Here is an 18,328-nt window from a genome sequence, read left to right on the forward strand (position 1 = left end):
TTCAAGACACCAGGTGTATGGCAACATTTTACTTTTACTGGCAAGCAACACTGCTCTTAAACACAATAAAGATCTTAACAGTGGATCATTTATGACATTTTATTATCTACACATCTTTTGCACATGTAGCCGAGCAACACTTTTACTTTGTTGCCATAAGTAATCTTTTCAAATAATGCTAAGCCTGCACAAAATGTTGACTGATTTAATTGGTGCTTTATATACACTTGTTTCCCCATTCTGTAATATGCACCACTTTTAAAAGGCTTAACAGAAAAATGTCTATAAACAGCCTGACGTGGATCCAGAAAAAACTTAAAAGTAACTCAAAACAAATTCTGGAAGAAGCACTGGTGCCTAAAGTATACAGCTCACTGTTGCAGGAGTTATATGTTCCTGCTTTGTAAGAAATAATGAATACACATTTTAGGTCATAAATCCTGAAACACTTCTGTAAAAATACAAAAAGTCTTTTCTTCTCCATGTTTAGTCACTATCATCAGAACTGTGATCAGATGCCTCATTGTTGGAGCGCTCAAGTTCGGACTCGTTTCCAGACGCCCTCGCAGAACCCTCGTTATCAGAACCTCGATCTGAGTCTCTGTCTGAATCAGCAGCAGGTGAAGGAGGCCGGGAATCATCTTCTGAACCCCCAGAACGGCTCTTTTTGGACTCATTGTCGGACTGCTCCGAATCGGACTGTGGCTGTGGCCTCCTCTTCCTTACTGGCTGGTCGCTGCCGGAGTCGTCGTCGGAGTTCCTGGAGCGCCGGGGACTCCCCACCTCGCTCCCGGACTTGTTCCTGTCCACCTCGGACTCGCTGTCGGAAGCGATCCTCTTCCTGTGAGTCTGCGCTGTGCCCTCGTCATCATCAGACTCGCTGTCTCTTGGATTTCTGGTCACAAAAAAAGAGCAGACACCTGTCTCAATGCAGTTTAATGCAGATCCCGTTTTATAGCCATATAAATATACACTCATTGCTTAGAACCTTCACCTTAAGGAAATACCGTCTGGTTTTCTTTCAGAGTGTAGACTACAAGCTGACTGGTTTTCTTATTACACTTACATTACATTGCAAGACAACCAAAACACTTACTTAGAACTACTGTTTTAACGTTTTAGCATTGACATTGTTCTAGACACAGAAGTTATAAATAGACACTGTTAAAACAGACTGAAAGAAAGCAGGCAAAACCTGGAGAATTTCACTGGGTTCATTTTGAACAGTAAATGTGGTAATTGTTTCCAAATTTATACTGATATCTAGAATCACAGATCGCACATCTACAATCTTTCCTGAAATAATGGCACATAAAAACAACATTTCACTCACTGTCATTAAGAAACACAATAGGGGCAACCATGAAAAGAGTAAAACATGCCATACCGATCCTCAGCAATTTTAAGTCCGTCCTCATCTGAAGAGTCAGAGGATGAAATGATGGCCTTTGACTTGATCTTCCCTTTCAGAGACGGTGGCATACGCTCAGATTTAGGCTGGAGAAGAGGCAGATCATATAAGAATGTTGCAGAAGCCAATGAAACTAAAATCATAATAGATCATAATACCTCAACCATCCCAACAGGTTATTTATATTCATTTTTATTATTACAGTTAATTTTTACTGAGGCTGTCATCACAACTACTTAATATCAAAATGCATGATTTAGATTTATTTTATGTTAAGCATTAATGAATGCTGTATTTGCGCACGGTTATAAAACCTCCAACAAAAATTAAAAATGTAGCAGGTGGGCTCGAAATTACAAAGTTTTCTCAACAAAAACAAAACCGCATTATGATTATTATTTTACGATCAAAGAAAATAACAGCACCCTCTCCATCCTCTTGCGTTCCCTGGGCTTGCGCTGCTTCTTAGGCCTTGAAGCGCTATCTTCATCATCAGACCCATCGTCGCCTCCTTTCTGGGGTCTGTTCCAACAGAAAAGGGTAAGTCCAAATGCAATCAGATGACACTGCTTAAAACAGCAGGGTAGATGACTGAAGACTGAAGAAACTATTAAATGTTTTTATAGCTTCCGACTTAATAATGGGAGGTGCCCAGAAGGACCATGAACATTTAATAGATCTTTAGATATAAAAATATAATTCGGTGTAGACAGCTGTACACAAACGCAGACTTACAAAATCAGGGTACATTTTACAAGTATAACTTGGTTTTCAACTCTCCCCAGGCACACGTGACACAAAACTTAAGTTTGCCAACCCACTCAACACCCTGACAGTGCAGTTCAGGCAGCTCTCACCTCTTCCTCTTCTTCTTGGGTTTCCGCTCGTCCTCCTCATCGCCCTCCTCCTGCTCGCTCCCGCTGCCCCCCTTCCTCCTCTTCTTCTTCTTCGGCACGGGCAATTCCTCATCGGAGTCATCGTTGACAAACTCGTCGAAGTCGTTCCCTTTCTTCGAGCGCTGCAAAGAACAGTGAAATCGTCGTTCCCACCTACGCTTTTCATTTACATTCACATTACTGATGTGAACATAAAGCACGTAGATTTATATAGCGCTTTTCTGGACACTCCACTCAAAGCACTTCACAGGTAATGGGGATCCCCTCCACCACCACCAATGTGCAGCCCCACCTGGATGATGTGACGGCAGCCATAGTGCGCCAGTGTGCTCACATAGATCACTCTGTTCTCCTCTCCACTGTTAGCTTATGAAGCCAATTTATAGATGGGGTTTATTAGGAGGCCATGATTGGTAAAGGCCAATGGGAAATTTGGCCAGGATGCTGGGGTTTCTAAGTCAGTACCTCTGTTTTACATCTCATCCGAAAGACTGTGCATTTTGACAGTACAGTGTCCCTGTCACTATACTGGGGCATAGGACCCACACAGACCGCAGGGTGAGCGGCCCCTACTGGCCCCACTAACACCTCTTCCAGCAGCACTTAGTTTTTCCCAGGAGGTCTCCCATCCAGGTACTGACCAGACTCACACCTGCTGAGCTTCAGGGGGTTGCCAGTTGTGAATTGCAGGGCGATATGGCTGGATTTAGATTCAGAACATGAGAAAACTAATATGTAATTAACGTGGTCTTTATCAGAATGAAAGTTTGACCTGCCATTCAGCAAACAAAGTGGACTTGTAAGGATGTGGTGTTGCATTTCCCTCCCAAGAGCAGAGAGTGCTCACCCTGCCACCTCCTCCCTTCTTCTTCTCTTTCACCGTCTCCTTCCCTCCATCGGCAAACGTGAGGAGGCTCTTGGTCTTCTCCACAAACTGAGCTCTCTGCTCCAGCAGCTTCTTCTGCTCCTCTGCCTCTTTGTTGCGCTTCTCTTCCTGGATGCAGAAGGAAACAAAAGGGCACACGGACGCTCAGCTTTGTGCCATCACTGCGGGGGGCTGCAGCACTTGCACAGATTTGCCCGTTGAAGAGCCCCGGGTGCGAGGGGTCACTGGACTCCAGCGAGCGGACACTGAGGCCCTGCCTGACCTGTTCCTTGAGGAGCTGCTGGCGGAGGACCTCCCTCTCCTGCTCCTGCTTGGCTCGCAGCTCCCTCTCCTCTTCGTCCTGCTTACGGGCTCGGGCCACGTGGTACTGCGCCTGGCTCAGCAAGTCCGAGCACTGCCTGCAAACACAGCACGGCCTGAATCAGCATCCCCCCCGCACAAGGCGACTCGGGCACTCCATCCAGCCCCAGGGGACTGTAAAAGCCGAACAAACTCTCCATTTTCCTAACAATGGAGATGTGTTTTTTATATCCATTTACCACAGAAAATACTTTGATTAAGAAAGCTTACAGTTTTGCAGCTCTGTGTTAAGCTGGTTTTAGAGGGTGTGTTCTACAGCCCTTGAGGCAGCTCTGAGGCCACAAACTGATTTATCTTAGGCTCCCACTATTGCTATAAATCCTTGGAAGCTTTCCCTGTATTTCATGTGTAGATTGCAGTTTCTCATGATGGTCCTTTCCCTCAAAATGCTTCACATTTGCTGTTTCAGAAGTTGCACTATTGTCTATATTGTTGACCCGGGTTTGTCCCTCTTCAGCCTCCCAGCTCTAAGCAGTGTTTCAAGTGCTTCAAAGACTCAAATTGTTCTCCATGGGGGTAATCCAGTGACTTTCTGACAGGTGTTAATTTTATTTTGCTAAAGAGATACCATGATACTTTTTTCGCAACCTGAATTTTTCTTTTTTGAAAAAAAATAAGAATGGTTCCATTTTCTGAAAGGAGAATTTGTTTCTTAACACAGTAGTTGGCTCAGGGCCACAAACACGGGCTTTGACCTGGAGATTCAAAGGACTCTACAGGAACATTTTATTCATAATGGATGAACAAACAATGGACTGAAGCAGAGATACTCAAAGACACTCACCTAGCTTCAGTTAAAGCCAGTGCCAAGTCAAACCTCATCTTGTCTCCAGCTTTGCTAAGGTAGCTAAAGTACCTGCAATTCACAAAACAACATTATCATTAACAACATTTGATGTGTTTGATGCAGCACTTGAGGGTAGAGATGAAATTACTCCAACTCAATAACATGCTTATCACCACAAGAAAACAATAGAAAGAACCAGAAGCGTTATGGGTTGATGTACTATCCTCTACAAATTAAATGTTATTTTCCATTAAAATAAAATTTCCTCACACTTGGATTGAACTTGTATAGAACCTTGTAAGTTGTACGAGCAGCGGTGACAAACTTCAATCCCAGACAGCTCACCTGTGGGCCAGCTCTAGTTCTTTGACAGCACTGAGCACAGCCTTCAGGTTACTCTTCTCGTCCTTCAGCACCAGCGTGGCCAGCCTCTGCAGAACCAGCGCCACATTGAACATCAGCACAGTGTCGTTGGGAGCCACATGGCGGGCCTGGAAAACCAAGAGAAATCCCAAGGAGTGACCGTATCTACAAAACAGAGCTCAATTACTGTGAGTGCCCTTCAATTTGCAAGACGGCTACAGTTAATTTCTATTTTTACACTATGCTTTTACACTTTTTGTTTTCCCCCCCCCACTTACCTTCAGCAACGTCTGCTTACATTCTTGAAGTTTTCCACATTTGAATAAAGCTCGAGCCAAGTAGAGCAGGACTTCTGTGTTCTGATGCTTGTAGAACTTTTTTAAGCAGTTTTCATACTAAAGAAAAAAAAGACCAAAGAGTTTTAGATATGACATCGATCCACAGAATTCCTGCATTCAACACTTGACAGCAGAAGAGTCAGACACAGAGCAAAATAACCATCCGGCGTGTACTGTAAATACTCCTTCCTGCACTTACCATCTGCACGGCACTGATGTACTGCTTCTGTTCCACATAGATGTGTGCCAGGTTTAGCCACACATCACTGATCTCAGCAGTTGCCTCCCTCACCTGGGCAAAGACGTCCCGAGCCTCTCTGAAATAACCCTTGTGTGCAAGAACAGCTCCTAGATATAAAAAAAACAAGCCAAATGATATTGTCTGGAACTTAGAGTCAACAAGAACTAGACATTAGAGATGCTTCATAGTACAGACTGATGTACATCATGATGCATCAGACGTCTTTTGGTATAAAAAAAATAAAACAGTGAATGTGGCATGTATAAAAGCTTGGGCACCCTTCTAGTTGGTTCATTACTACTTTTTACTTTTCTGTTTTCCAATCTGTTAAATTCAGCAAACAGTAATTGTGTATTACAATGTGCAGAAATATGTTATATGTTTGTACCCTGCAGAGGTTGTGTTAACTTCTCACTCAGAGATTCAGTGAAACATGCAATTTGACCAGGGTGTCCAAAAGTTGCATACAACTGTTACACATGTGACTTGGAATTGACAGGAGCTGCATGTCCTCTACTGCACATATGGTGTATATAGAGATGATCGAAAAGGTTACAGACCTATGCCATTAGCAGCATAAAGGTTCTTGGCATCATTTCGCAGGACCTGTTTATAAATGGCCAAGGCACGGTCCTGGTGACGCTTTTCCTGATTGAAATAGGGGGGAAAAAATATTCAGCGTCTGTCCCACAATTCTACATCGCTGACATCTCAAAAAGGCACATGCCTGAAGCATCTATTTAGCCACTATCAAATACAACTTGTGAAACCCCCCCCATGGCTGTATAACTAGGAACACAAAACCAGCAGATGCTCAGAGCAAGACCGAGGAAGTTTAGTTTTTTTGGCACAATATTCAGAAATCTTTTTAAATAAAAAAAAATCATCACAGATGAAAAAATATTGACATGAAATAGAACCTTTGCCGAGTGAGCTTAAAAAACGATCAAGTTCATTTTAAACTGGAAAATGGCTCTGCTGGTAAACTGCAAACATGCCCTTGAGTGCCTGGAACAAAAATTCTGAATCTAGAAGATCAATATCAGGAAGCAAACCTTTTCTCGGTCCTTGGTAGGCTGGTGCAGGGTCTGCAGCCACACGTTGGCCAGGGCCAGCATGGAGTAGGTGTCATTCTGTGTGGACACCTGCTTGAGGATCCTCTCGAATTTCTTCTGGCCAGGGCCCCACTCTTGCTTAGCTAAGTGAAGGTTTCCTATGAGTGACCACGCATCTGGATGATCCTGTGGGAAAAGTAAAATTATACATCAAACCAGCTTAAAAAACAACAACGATCAAAGCACAAGTATAAATCTGTTATCAGACAATATTGAATGAAGGCCAAATGTTCAAATAAACAAATCACCTCTTTTTCAGATTTAAGGTTTTTAAACAAAATTCTTTGATGGCAGAGACTGAAATATTACACTTGGTCTGCAGCCAAAAAAGTAAAAGACACTTATTTCATGGTCTGATTAGCTACGGTTTCCATTCGTTTTACACAGCTATAAACCACTGTAACATTACCTGGTTAATTTGGAGAGCTTCTTTGAACCAGTCAGAAGCTTCATAGAAGTTCCCTTTGTCCCTAGCCATTGCTCCTAGACGCAAGTAACCTGTAAAGAAGACAATGAAATTAATAGCTCTCCCCAATGACAAATGTTGTTACATGTGACTCTCTTGTCGTACTGTAACAAGAGGAGGAGATGTTTCCCCTGCCCATGGAGCTTTATAATTATAGAATTTCTACTAATGTTAACATGAGTGAGCTTTTGTTCCAAGACAGTGTAAATTCCCAGAAGAGGCACCTACAGTCCACATAGTTGGGGTGCTCCCTCAGGATGTTCTTGTAGAGCTTTTCCGCCTCATGGAATTCACACATGGCCTCGTACAGCCTGGCCAGGTTGTAGGATGTGGTGACCGAGATTGCATTGTAGTAATGTTCGTCGTGCTCCCCTTCGGCCTTGGCTCGCTCCAGCGAGGCCAGAAAGTATTTCTGGAAGGAATGCATGGAAACTGCCTTTTTAAAAAAAATCTTTGATAAAAAGTCTCAACCTACACATCAATTTTTATGGGGTTAAAGCACAAGATAAGATTCCTTGGCCACAGCTAAAAAAAGCAAAATAGAGGCACAGCAAACCTAATTCTTATACACACAGGGAAGATACATAGGAGTTCTTGATAAACATTATATGGCTTTATATATATGTTTTTTGAAAGATACATTTAAAAAAAAAAAAAACACTGAATTTGTAAATACTGCACAAACGAATTTCAATGTCACGGCACCATCCTTTGCTGAAGGCGTCCACAGGCCTACCTTAGCCTCTCCCAGGTTTCCCAGTCTGAAGTGCAGCGCTCCCAGGTTGTTGAGGATCTCCGGAGGGACGTCTGCCTGCACCTTCTCCTGCAGGATTCGCGTGGCTGTGCCATAGGCTGACAGAGCACCCTGAGAAGCAGAGAGAAACAGCCGTTACCAGGCCGGGCTCAGAATCAGGTTATATAGCTTATTTCAGGACTTCAGAACCATAAAGATAAAAACCAGTATTAGGCTAAACAGAAGCAATCTGATTTACCTGAATATCGGTCTGTTCAAGGATTTGCGCCAACTCAATCCAAGCCTCCACATCATCGGGATACTGCTCTGTTACTTTCTTAAGATGTCCCTAGAATACAGATGTTTGCACCGATATAACATTTCTCATGGGGGATGAATAAATCAATTAAAAAGCTTTTCTTTGGAACATTTGTGGACTCTGGTTTGTTCTGTAAAGTAAACAATATGGCCACTCTACTGGGATAATTCAAGATAATACTCAGGGTCAAATAGCTTTCCTCACATTTCTTGCACTGAGCCATCTCAATAGGACAAATTCAAGATAGCAAAGTTATTTTTTGTATCAACCTGCATAAATAAGATCACTTGGGATATATTCAAAAGTGACAAGCTTAAAAAATAAGTTTAAGAAAACTATGAATTATACTTTCTGCTTTAGCTTTGTACTGTTTACTACAATTAATAGTACTACCATTAATGCTTAATTTATAGTAAATTCTTGATTACTAGAACAGATACTAAACATTTCATATTTAAAGTGTTCTGGATAAAGGGCAGGATCAACTGTATTATTTCTAAACAATTCCTAAAATGTGCTTCACGGAGGTAGTGACAAACCTTAGCTATATCTCTCTTTTCCTGATCCTCAGAGGCAGCGTAGAGAGACCCAAGAATCTTCATGGTCTCGTAGTTGTTGGGGTACGCTTTCAAAACCTTTTCAAAGCACTGTGCTGCATTCTCCTTGTCTCTCCGGTACACATACATCTGCCCCAGGCCGAAGAAGGGCAGCACAAAGGTGGAGGAAGCAAACTGGGTGGCCTGGTAATAGTACTGGAATGCCTGATCATAATCCTCCTGAAATGGGACAGTAAGGAAAACTGTTATTGCTGTCCTGTGATGAAGAATCACAGTGAGGAACAAAACACAGACTACACAAACAGCTTCCTCAAAGACATTAATTTAATTACTTAATATTTTCAAAACTAATTACTGAAAGTTACTGATCTGTCCGATACATCAGCCACCCATGTCTAATACTGACTGATTAGTAACCTGTTTTTAATGTACTTTGTTACATTACAACACTGCAAATAACAGGAGGCCACTCCTATCTAACTGATCTGAGGAACTCATCTAGCTGTTTCTTAAAAAAAGCAAAGGTACTGGTTTCAACAACATGGCCAGGTTTCTTCCTATATATATGCACTCTCACATGCCATTATAAGAGGCCATTTCTGCACTAAAACACACTTGTGCACCACTTCCACATATGTGCAAGGATACTGTGATGTGACATTTTAAATTAACTCCTTGGGAAAACAGTTTTGGCTTGCCCACAACAGCTGCTGATACTCGCAGTGAAAAAGAATTTCTCACCTGCACATGGAAAGATCGCGCTAGCTGGTAACAGCTCTCAGCCTGCATTGCCTCCACTTCAGTATTATGAAAGGCATGAAGCGCCAGGTGCTGGACTTTACTGTAGTCCTGGAACAGGGAAAAGAAAGACACTGGTAGACACTGATGAGCATCTAGAGCCTCTATTTGCCTTTTTTAAACTGCATTAAAAAGTCTTCACATTAAACAAAAAATCTTACTCACACGCCAATAATATATTTTAACTAATCCTCCTAAAATGTGTAATTGATAAAAGCACAAGTTAAAACATCATTCAAAGCCAGTTGTAAACTTTACTGGGAAATAAACACCCTCTTACCTTTTTAAAAAAAAAGTGGTTTGCCAAGTGATTGAGAACCATAGGATTGCTAGGGTCAATGGTGTACGCTCTAGAGAGGAGCTGCACTCCGTTCTTGATAGAGTCTGCTTCTTTGTTGTTCAGTTCCAGCACCGCTAACCCCACAAGGGCTCCCACACACTTGGAATTGAGATCCAGAGCCCGGCTGAAGGCCAGGCGAGCTTTCTCCAGTTTGTTCAGCTTCACAAAGCAATGGCCCATTCCCAGCCGGACCTCAGCTGGACACAGGAAACAGTCTTGTCAGGACAGATTGCTCACCCTTTGCTTGAGACTTCCTAGTTCAAAGATGTTTTTATATTGATCAGTCTCATCGGACTCTACATCCAAGGTCTGGGTAAATGGTGGCCAGTGCTGTAACCACTCAAGGGTTCAGAGAAGGTTCAACCACATATAAGCATAATATTTCTACACAACACCACATTTGCCCCAAGCCTATGTGCTTTAAATACATTTTGGTTCTAAAACATAAACTTTTACGAACCAGCTAATAATAAAACAATCTTTGAAACCATTACCTGGGCAGCCTGGGTTGGTACGCAGTGCCTTCTTGTAATACGCCAGAGCTCCTCTGTAATCTTTCTTATTGAAAGAGATGCAAGCTTTACCTGTAAAGACATGCACAACAAGTGATCCTCACAATGCATACAAGGCTCACTGAGTCTGGCATTCCAATAAAGGAACAAGTAAGTTTTATTCCATGCTGAAAAGAGAAGAGAGAAAACACAACGTCTCGGCTGTGAAGCCTTCTTCAGGCGTGAGCAACCTGTTGAAGGCTTCACAGCCGAAACGTGTTTTCTCTCTTCTCTTTTCAGCATGGAATACACCTATTACTTGTTCCTTTGCAGACTACGCATGCTGACGTGGCCACCCACCTGAACTATTCCAATAAAGTGTTGCAGGCTAAAAGTCTTCAAAGGTAAACACAAATAATATTACTTATACATCTTAATAAATTCTTACCTTTCCATACACAGGGTGGCTTAAAGGAACATGCCTTTTCACAATTATATATGGATAGAAATTAATCCTGCATACAACTAGAGCTTCTTATAGGTTTATCTTTCCTGCTTTAAATGTACAGATGTCTACTTATCAACTCTACACCAAAAGCATGCATTGGAGTCAGCTCTCCCTGTCATAAGGGTGATTAGTTAAATCCATCTAACAACACTGGTTTATTTAAACCACTATTTACTCTGCATGGGTCAATGTGGATTGTTGTCTTGCCACTGCTCTGCATAACCGTTTTATATCTAATACCTGCATGCTGTTTAACCTGAAAAAGGTGTCTGTAGTGTCCCACACAATGGACACCCTCCAAGCAGAACTTGAAAAACAAGCTAGAAATGTTCACAGGGGTTCCTTGAGAGAATGAATAGATATTTACTAAGATTTAAACGTGTAAAAGGGTCCTAGCTGTGTTTGAACAGAAACTTAAGTGAAAGGCCATGTGTTAACATGCATTGTGAGCTAAAAGTGACAAGAATGAACTTGCATCGTCGATGCAGTATACTAACCCAGAAGGGCCGGGATATTGTTTGTTGACTGGTTCAAGACAAAGTGGAACTGGGCATCGGCTTGGTCCATTTTGTCTCCCTCAAGAAGACAGAAACAGGCTCTGCCCAGCAAGTGGTTCTGGTAAAATCATGAATAAGCAGGAATAAGAAAATTGGAAGTTAAAAAAAACAAATCCACATACACATATACTCCACAGGTTTTGCCAATGTACAGGACATGCACACAACTACAGTCCAGTGCGTTTAGAATTTGCACGTTAAATACATATGAGATCATGTTTTTCCAGGCTCACAAATATTTTCTTGGAGAGAATAAGATCTAATTCCATTAACTCAAATAGTTGTTTGCTACACAGATTTCATACAGTAGTTTTACCTGGTCATACATGATGATTTTGTCTGCCATGGTATACAGCAAGGTGGCCTGGGTGATGAGCTCTTTCTTGGCATCTTTGTTCTTCTCTTTTCTGGCCTGTTGCACATAGTAAGCTGCCAGTGTGTCCAGACAGGTCATCTGGTCTTTCTCGTGGTCTCTGTAGTCCAGGTTACCATCTATACGGGCAGCTTCCAGCAGCTTGACAAAATCCTCCGTCTTCCCTTGTTTGTAATATTCCAGCTAAAAAGCATTGCGAAGATTAATCAGCACTTGGCACCCAATGCCTTTATATGGGGCACAATGAATGTGATTCCTTAATTAGTTCGTTTGACAAAGCAATAAGAGACATTTTATAAAAACAGTCACCAATCTGATCGGTGATAACATGCTTTACTACCTGTTCTCTTTTATTGGTGAACCAGAAACATTTAAATAAAACTTCCTACACATCTGTCATAATGCAAAAGATAAAGTGCTCTTCATATACCCTGTCACGCAATCCAGCCCAGTTAACCTCATCCAAGTATACTCACAGCCAAGGCGATCCATATGTGCAGCTGAGTGTGCTCCTGCTTAAGGATACTGATAACTTCATCTCCTTCAGGCAACTGATCGAAGTCAAGCTCAATAACCTGCAAAAGGATGAGCAGATATTAATAACAGCCCCCCATGTTCTTGAAGTTGAGCAACACTATTCAATAGAAATGATAAGTGTTTTTGAGGTGTAAATATTCGTGAACTTTTTTCAAAACTGTAAAAAAAGATTTCAGAAGTGAAGAATAGCTACAAAAGATTATTATAATTAGATCATATCCAAACCCCTGGATATCTTGTTATAACTACATAGTTCAACATGAAACGTCTGTTGAACTTAATACGAAACAATCAAGTCCCGACCAAAACTTAAAAGATCACGCAAGAAGAAATCGATGATCATGCAACAAAGACGTAATCTGATTCGGAGTATCAATTTCAACTGCCTCTCGGTTCATCATCATGCAGAACCCGACATTGTATGAGAAAAGAATAAAGTAGAACCTGTCTTTTTAGACCAGCAGGCCACCGTGTAAGAAAGCAGCTTCAAAAGAGTCCCGAAAGGACTCTAATGTCAACAAAGAAAACACAACTAAACCGATGGAATTGTATTTCATGTTTTTTTTACCTCGTCGGTGTCCCGAAGTGGGATTTCAATGGAACCCCGAGACATCTTGGCGACGGGATCCCCCAACAACACCAATCCTTCAGTAAACTCCCGTCTCAAACACCTCTTCTACAGCACACTGGAAAGCTCACCGCCACTTCCGCTTTCTGCTGGAAGAGAGAAGGTCATCCGACAGTGAGTACATCCGGGTGAGCCCGGACTGAATTGGCAAAGCGATTTCTAATTGGCACAGAACTGCCTATATCGAATGCTGTCTTCTGGGGTGTATTATAATTGTAGTTATGTAGTTTAATTATTCCAAAATGAGTAGGAATAGAAGTAACGGAATTGGTTGTCTTCATATTTGTTTTTTTTTTTAATATAAACAACAACTAATCCTTCTTTCCACTAATGACAACAACTTTCTCCTGCTGTATGTTAAACTCAATTTTTGCTAGTGAGAGGAATGAAACGTTTTTTTAAAAAAAAACTTAATCTAAACTTGCGGTGGGTTGAAGGGCTCATGTGACCTCATCACCAGCTGACCCATCCTCCCCCACTTCGGTTTGTAGCAAACTATCAGTACTGGTGACCAGAAGATAGAAACCGTAATGTAAAAAAAACTGGAACTGGCTCACTGTAAGGGCTTGTAGAGATCTAATCTGGAAGCCTGCTTTTTTAAAACTAAACTTATATGGTGATATCAAATACAATGTCATATTGCAATTCCTTTTTATTATCACAAGTTTGCCTCATTACAAGCAATAAATGTGCACAAGTAGCCATATATTTACAGTGTATTGTATGTATTTAACAGAAAGATTAACATTTTCCTTGACTTAGTCACAGGTGAATACAGCTATCTGTGATCTTATTTCAAAGTCTGCTTACCTTATTTTCATCTCAAACATGTTGCACACTGTTACAGACCTGCTGATCTAACAAATAACAGCAGAACTAGAAAACCATATTTATATTTGCATAATTTGGGAGCCATCTTGCTCCAATGAGCACGCTTCTTCTGTGTGTGGAGTGGAACGTTTGAAAGGCAGGGAGGGAGAGAGAAGAAATGAGGCCGATGTTTTGCAGGAAGGCCTGAGAATATTTGATGTGCTAAACTGCAGAATGAAGTTAATTAAAATCCTATATCACTGCTATGTTGTGTTGTGGTCTGTGCATAAATTGCATGCTAATTTGTTTGTGGTGAATGGAGCAATTCATTGCAGGCTTGTAGCAAAGAGGAGCTGTCCATGTCAGCTGGTTTTGAAGTATAAGTGAAGGAACAAAACAGGCGAAAGCAATATTCTGACAAGATCACCAGAATCAACTGCTTCTTCACAGATTCTGTAAACTGCCCTGAAAATTATTAATGCAATATGTTAAGTCACAAGTATATTAAAAAAATATCCTCTATCAAAACATCCTTTATCAAAAAGTGGCGTGAAATGCAGTGGTCTTCTCACTTCTTATGAGAGCAGTCAGCTTTAATAAAATCACTGTGAAAGGTAAGAACCATATTTTATAAATTGTTATCGATTATGTCAAAATTGCACAGAGATATAATATAATGCCTTGTCTTTCTCACACCTGAAGAAGGCTCCACGGCCGAAACGTGTTTTCTTTCTTCTTTTTTTCAGCATGGAATAAACCAATTACTTGTTCCTTTGCAGCCTACACATGCTGACGCAGCTACCCACCTAATATAATATAATGCTGTTTTATTTGAATTCAGTTAATTAGGATATCTACAGTAGTATATTTCATGTTGTAGAGGTGCAAAATGATTATTGTATAGTAGCAGACATAATGTATGTACCAGCACACTTAATCTAAAATATGTTTATTCAGTTATTTACAAAAACTGAATAAACATTTACAAAAAGCATTATTTTTTGTAAAGATTTACAAAAAGCATCATTAATTGTTGGACTGTATATATGTCAGTAACACTTCTTATAAGTTTAAAGAGCAGTTATGTTTCTTAGAAAATGATAGGTAAGATGTTCTAGTTGGGAATTACTAATTTAACATACAGGGTGCTAATACACATATCTGCAATTGTGAATTCTTTTCCTAAAGATGAAACACAATGTCTTTTAAACTTTGGGAGCTGGGCAGTGTTTTGTGTACCACTGCCTGATAATGAGTTTCAGCTACAGCACCTCAGACGTAGCCCTGGGCAGGGCTGGGTTTCTCCAGTCGACTACTGTATAGTTTTTCACTAGATAGAATAAGGTTGCTTTTCCTTCTGAAGGAAAAAACCTGGAGGGATTCTGATACAAAAATCAGATTCTACCACAGACATACGTTTCTTTTAAGCCAAGGATTCCAGAAATCGTATACTCTGGATGTTTTGTCACACTTGTGGTTTTATAAGCTTTAGCTGCCAGAGCTGTTATAACCTGTTGGATATCTTTCTTTGAGTGTTTTATACCTAGGGCCATGGTTTAATTTTTCACCTCATCACTGTTTGTACCGTTACTGTGTGACGTAAATACCTCTTATTCATTGAAACACGTAATCCCTTGTAAGTAGTTTCTAATTGTGACGGACTGCTTTATAACAGTCATTTCCCAGCACTCAGAGAATCGAATGAAAGACCTTTGACCTTTAGTCTAGAGCAGAGCTCTCCTTGATGCATTCTTGCAGTGATAGTATAGATGTGGTTTCTGGGTGTCCGGAAGGTAATAAAGAGAAGTTCCACTGTATGTAAAATACCGTGGGATCATGTAAGACCGATAGCTCTTTCAGGAAATGCAATCACAGAGTAACCAAAGCAGTAGGTTGATATGGTAATAGGTAGGGTAAGATAAATGATAACCTTCACTGGTCTTATAAATACATTAAATAGGCTTAGATTGCTTCTATTATTTTTTTCCCTATCTCACATGTCTTAGTTTGTACCTGTTTTATAAAGTGAGAATTTCATGTCTATTCATTGCTGTCCTTATTGAAGGTTATGGATTCACAGCAGAGCCAAAAGAGAGATAACAGCTCTCCACCAGTGAAGTCTCCACTGGGCCTTCGGAGATGGCAGGCTTTCGACTGTATGTCCTTTAACCCTCTTCGTGGCCCAAACTCCAGCACTGTGGATAGAAATGGGCATAGAAGTCCCTCTGTATCAGAGTGCTCCACTGCAGCATCTACTGAAGATTTAATTGTCAGTCTGCACGAGCAAGAACACCAATCGGACAACAACAGACGTAAGAGAGACTTTAATGTTGTTAAAATGTAATTTTAGCATTATATACCACTTATTCAAAGTTATGGACAACAGCCAGTAATCCGTAATAAAATGATAATTCAAGGTTTAAACATGAAAAGGTGCTAAAAGCAGCTTCAAAGCCAGTTCAGGTCATGAACTCTCTGGAACATATTCTTTCATTTTTTATTTCACGAAACCTGAAACCTGGCATTAGCTGTGCTGTTGTTTTTATTTCTGCTGTCAAACAAACTGCAACAGAAAATGGATAGAACATTACCTTCGATGTCTCCTTTGTAAACAACCAAGTTGTTGTGTGCGTTTTTATTTCATTTTCCTCTTAGTTTTCAGTTCTGCCAGCTGTGTCTCTGAAGATTTTGGCGAAGAGGAAAAAATCACCCACACCTTTTCAGAAGAACATTTGTTAAACATCACTTTCGAGGCATGTGATACCACAGGCAGAGGTGGAGAGAACTCATTCTTTTGCTTTTTAAAGGATCAATATAACTTCAATCTTCTTAGGTAGAGGTCTATCCTATGATTATAAATATTTGACTGCTATTTTCTGTAGGGGAAGTGATGGCTTCCACTGTTATGCAGTACCTACAGAGCATGACGTCTCAGAGCCCAGAGCAAGGGAGGCTGTCAAGACTTTACGACATGCTGGACCCTGACAGGAAGGGGGTCTTTGTGAACAGGGATGTGTTCCAGGCCACAATGAAAAGATGGATCTCCCAGTGCAGCCAAGACTGGTAAGAACCACCATCTGCCTGTAATCTATTATGGTTTTTGTGAATATCCTCCCCAGAATATTACATTTGTGGGTATTTAGAAAATTCTTGACTTTGATTGCACCAAGAAGCTAATATATATACCATTAATTTAGCTTACTGGATGATGATTATCAGAGTCTTGGAGAAGACCATTGCAAAGCACCTATAAACGGTAAGTTTTTTTGCATAACTCACTAAAAGGTATAGTATATGACATATATATTTGTGCGCTTTAAACGAAGTGATTGTTTTTAAAACTGCATTCTGCCAACAGGGAGTGAATCGTCTGTTTCGGAAACTGAAAGAAGAGATTGTATTTATTAGTAAGTATATAAAATTGTTACATTTGTGGTTTTTAAGTTATCTTGAAAATGTTTACCAACGCCTTGAATGGTGCAATATAAGCAAGACACTGGCAAAAGCCACTGTACTAGATTTCCCACGGATTTAAGTTATTTTTTTCCATGCTCTCGTGGTTACTGTTTCTCACGTTTCTTTCCTAATGTATTCCAGTGAATCCAGGGACATGATCAGCACTGTTGCGGACCTACGGCACGCTAACCACAGCCTGAGCGAGCAGAACAGCAGCCTTCTCAAGGCTGTGGAAGCATGCGACGAGAAAAACCTCCAGCTCACAGCGGAAGTCAGCAAACTCAAGAGAAAATTAATGAGGTATCTTTGAAAAGAGGAATTGGAAATGAACCGATTGGCTCTGCCCTAATGAATTCAAGTGGCTTAAATAACGTCTGAACGCTACTTGTGAGGTTCCTTAAATACTCGTGGCTTAAACAAAACTGCCGAAACAATGATAGATTCATGGACTGACTGAACTCCTGAAGAATTTCGTATATTTGCTATACCCCCACCGCACACTTTGCTGAGTTCTTAAAAGGTGTCGCTGCTGTTAATAACGTAAAAACGTGCCTTTAATTATCCACATTTCTTGAAGGTTGAAGAAAATGAGCAACATGACATAAACTGAAGAAAGAGCTTCATACATACATGTGTTGTTTTTTTTTTTGTGTATGTATGTATCCACACATTTGAATGTTGAAACCCTATAATCAGCACACAGCGATCCGCTGTAAGTGTCGAGTCCCTATCGGAAGAGTTGGATGATGCCAGGAGACTAATAAAGGACAGCCAGGAGAGAGCCTGCAGGATACAGACCTACAACAATAAACTGGTATGATTGCAATTTTCACCTGCAGTCATCTTCAGCGACACTGTTAATGATTGTAATAGCACAGCCAGGTGATGGCACCATATCATGCAGGTCTTTCACGAAGATCAAAGGCAAATACAAATACTGCTCAGCGTTAAAATAGGACGTACTGTGCAGGTGACACAGAATGTCAAGTTTTAATTTAAATAACTAGTTAGATGTTGCGTTCCTTCCTTTGTGTCCCTACTTGATTAATATATTAATATTCCAATCAGTTGTCTGAAATATCAATGCCAGCAAACATTGTTTGATATAGTTTGATTTGTTTAAAACATCTAAATAAAATAGTTGTGTGTAAAATAACATACTTAGACGTCGATAGAATTGCAAAACAAAAACAAATCTAAACAAAATCAAATAACTTAGAAGTCCACAGAATTATATCCAGTGCTCCTTTTGAATCTGCTATATACACTGTGTATATTTAATTGTTCTCAGGGGTGGTAGGGACATATAGTTGTGGAGTATTAAACTGTTCTGTTTTTATTTTTGTTCAGTAACCAAA

At 40.6% G+C, this 18,328-nt stretch overlaps 2 protein-coding genes across 2 annotated transcripts; one reads left to right on the forward strand and one right to left on the reverse strand.

The window, feature by feature from the left end:
- Window positions 1-85: 85 nt before the first annotated feature.
- On the reverse strand, window positions 86-12,798 carry ctr9 (CTR9 homolog, Paf1/RNA polymerase II complex component). The gene is made up of 24 exons (XM_006642498.3): window positions 12,645-12,798; window positions 12,016-12,114; window positions 11,483-11,722; window positions 11,107-11,224; window positions 10,105-10,194; window positions 9,551-9,807; window positions 9,214-9,321; window positions 8,455-8,691; window positions 7,856-7,945; window positions 7,600-7,728; window positions 7,092-7,275; window positions 6,807-6,895; window positions 6,338-6,523; window positions 5,843-5,930; window positions 5,241-5,389; window positions 4,982-5,098; window positions 4,686-4,831; window positions 4,338-4,409; window positions 3,456-3,591; window positions 3,155-3,301; window positions 2,269-2,429; window positions 1,837-1,933; window positions 1,388-1,497; window positions 86-895 (listed from the first exon to the last, which is right to left on the reverse strand). Exons 1-24 carry the CDS (start codon window positions 12,687-12,689, stop codon window positions 487-489), a joined length of 3,504 nt encoding a protein of 1,167 aa, XP_006642561.2. The 5' UTR covers window positions 12,690-12,798; the 3' UTR covers window positions 86-486.
- A 1,086-nt stretch (window positions 12,799-13,884) lies between these two features.
- LOC138224414 (protein KASH5) lies at window positions 13,885-18,327 on the forward strand. Its single transcript, XM_069181603.1, has 8 exons — window positions 13,885-14,128; window positions 15,580-15,826; window positions 16,170-16,289; window positions 16,397-16,577; window positions 16,712-16,770; window positions 16,873-16,921; window positions 17,112-17,270; window positions 17,667-18,327. Exons 2-8 carry the CDS (start codon window positions 15,583-15,585, stop codon window positions 17,788-17,790), a joined length of 936 nt encoding a protein of 311 aa, XP_069037704.1. The 5' UTR covers window positions 13,885-14,128; window positions 15,580-15,582; the 3' UTR covers window positions 17,791-18,327.
- The last annotated feature ends 1 nt before the right edge of the window (window position 18,328 follows it).

Source organism: Lepisosteus oculatus, chromosome 21, assembly GCF_040954835.1.
Source record: "Lepisosteus oculatus isolate fLepOcu1 chromosome 21, fLepOcu1.hap2, whole genome shotgun sequence".
Taxonomy (NCBI): domain Eukaryota; kingdom Metazoa; phylum Chordata; class Actinopteri; order Semionotiformes; family Lepisosteidae; genus Lepisosteus; species Lepisosteus oculatus.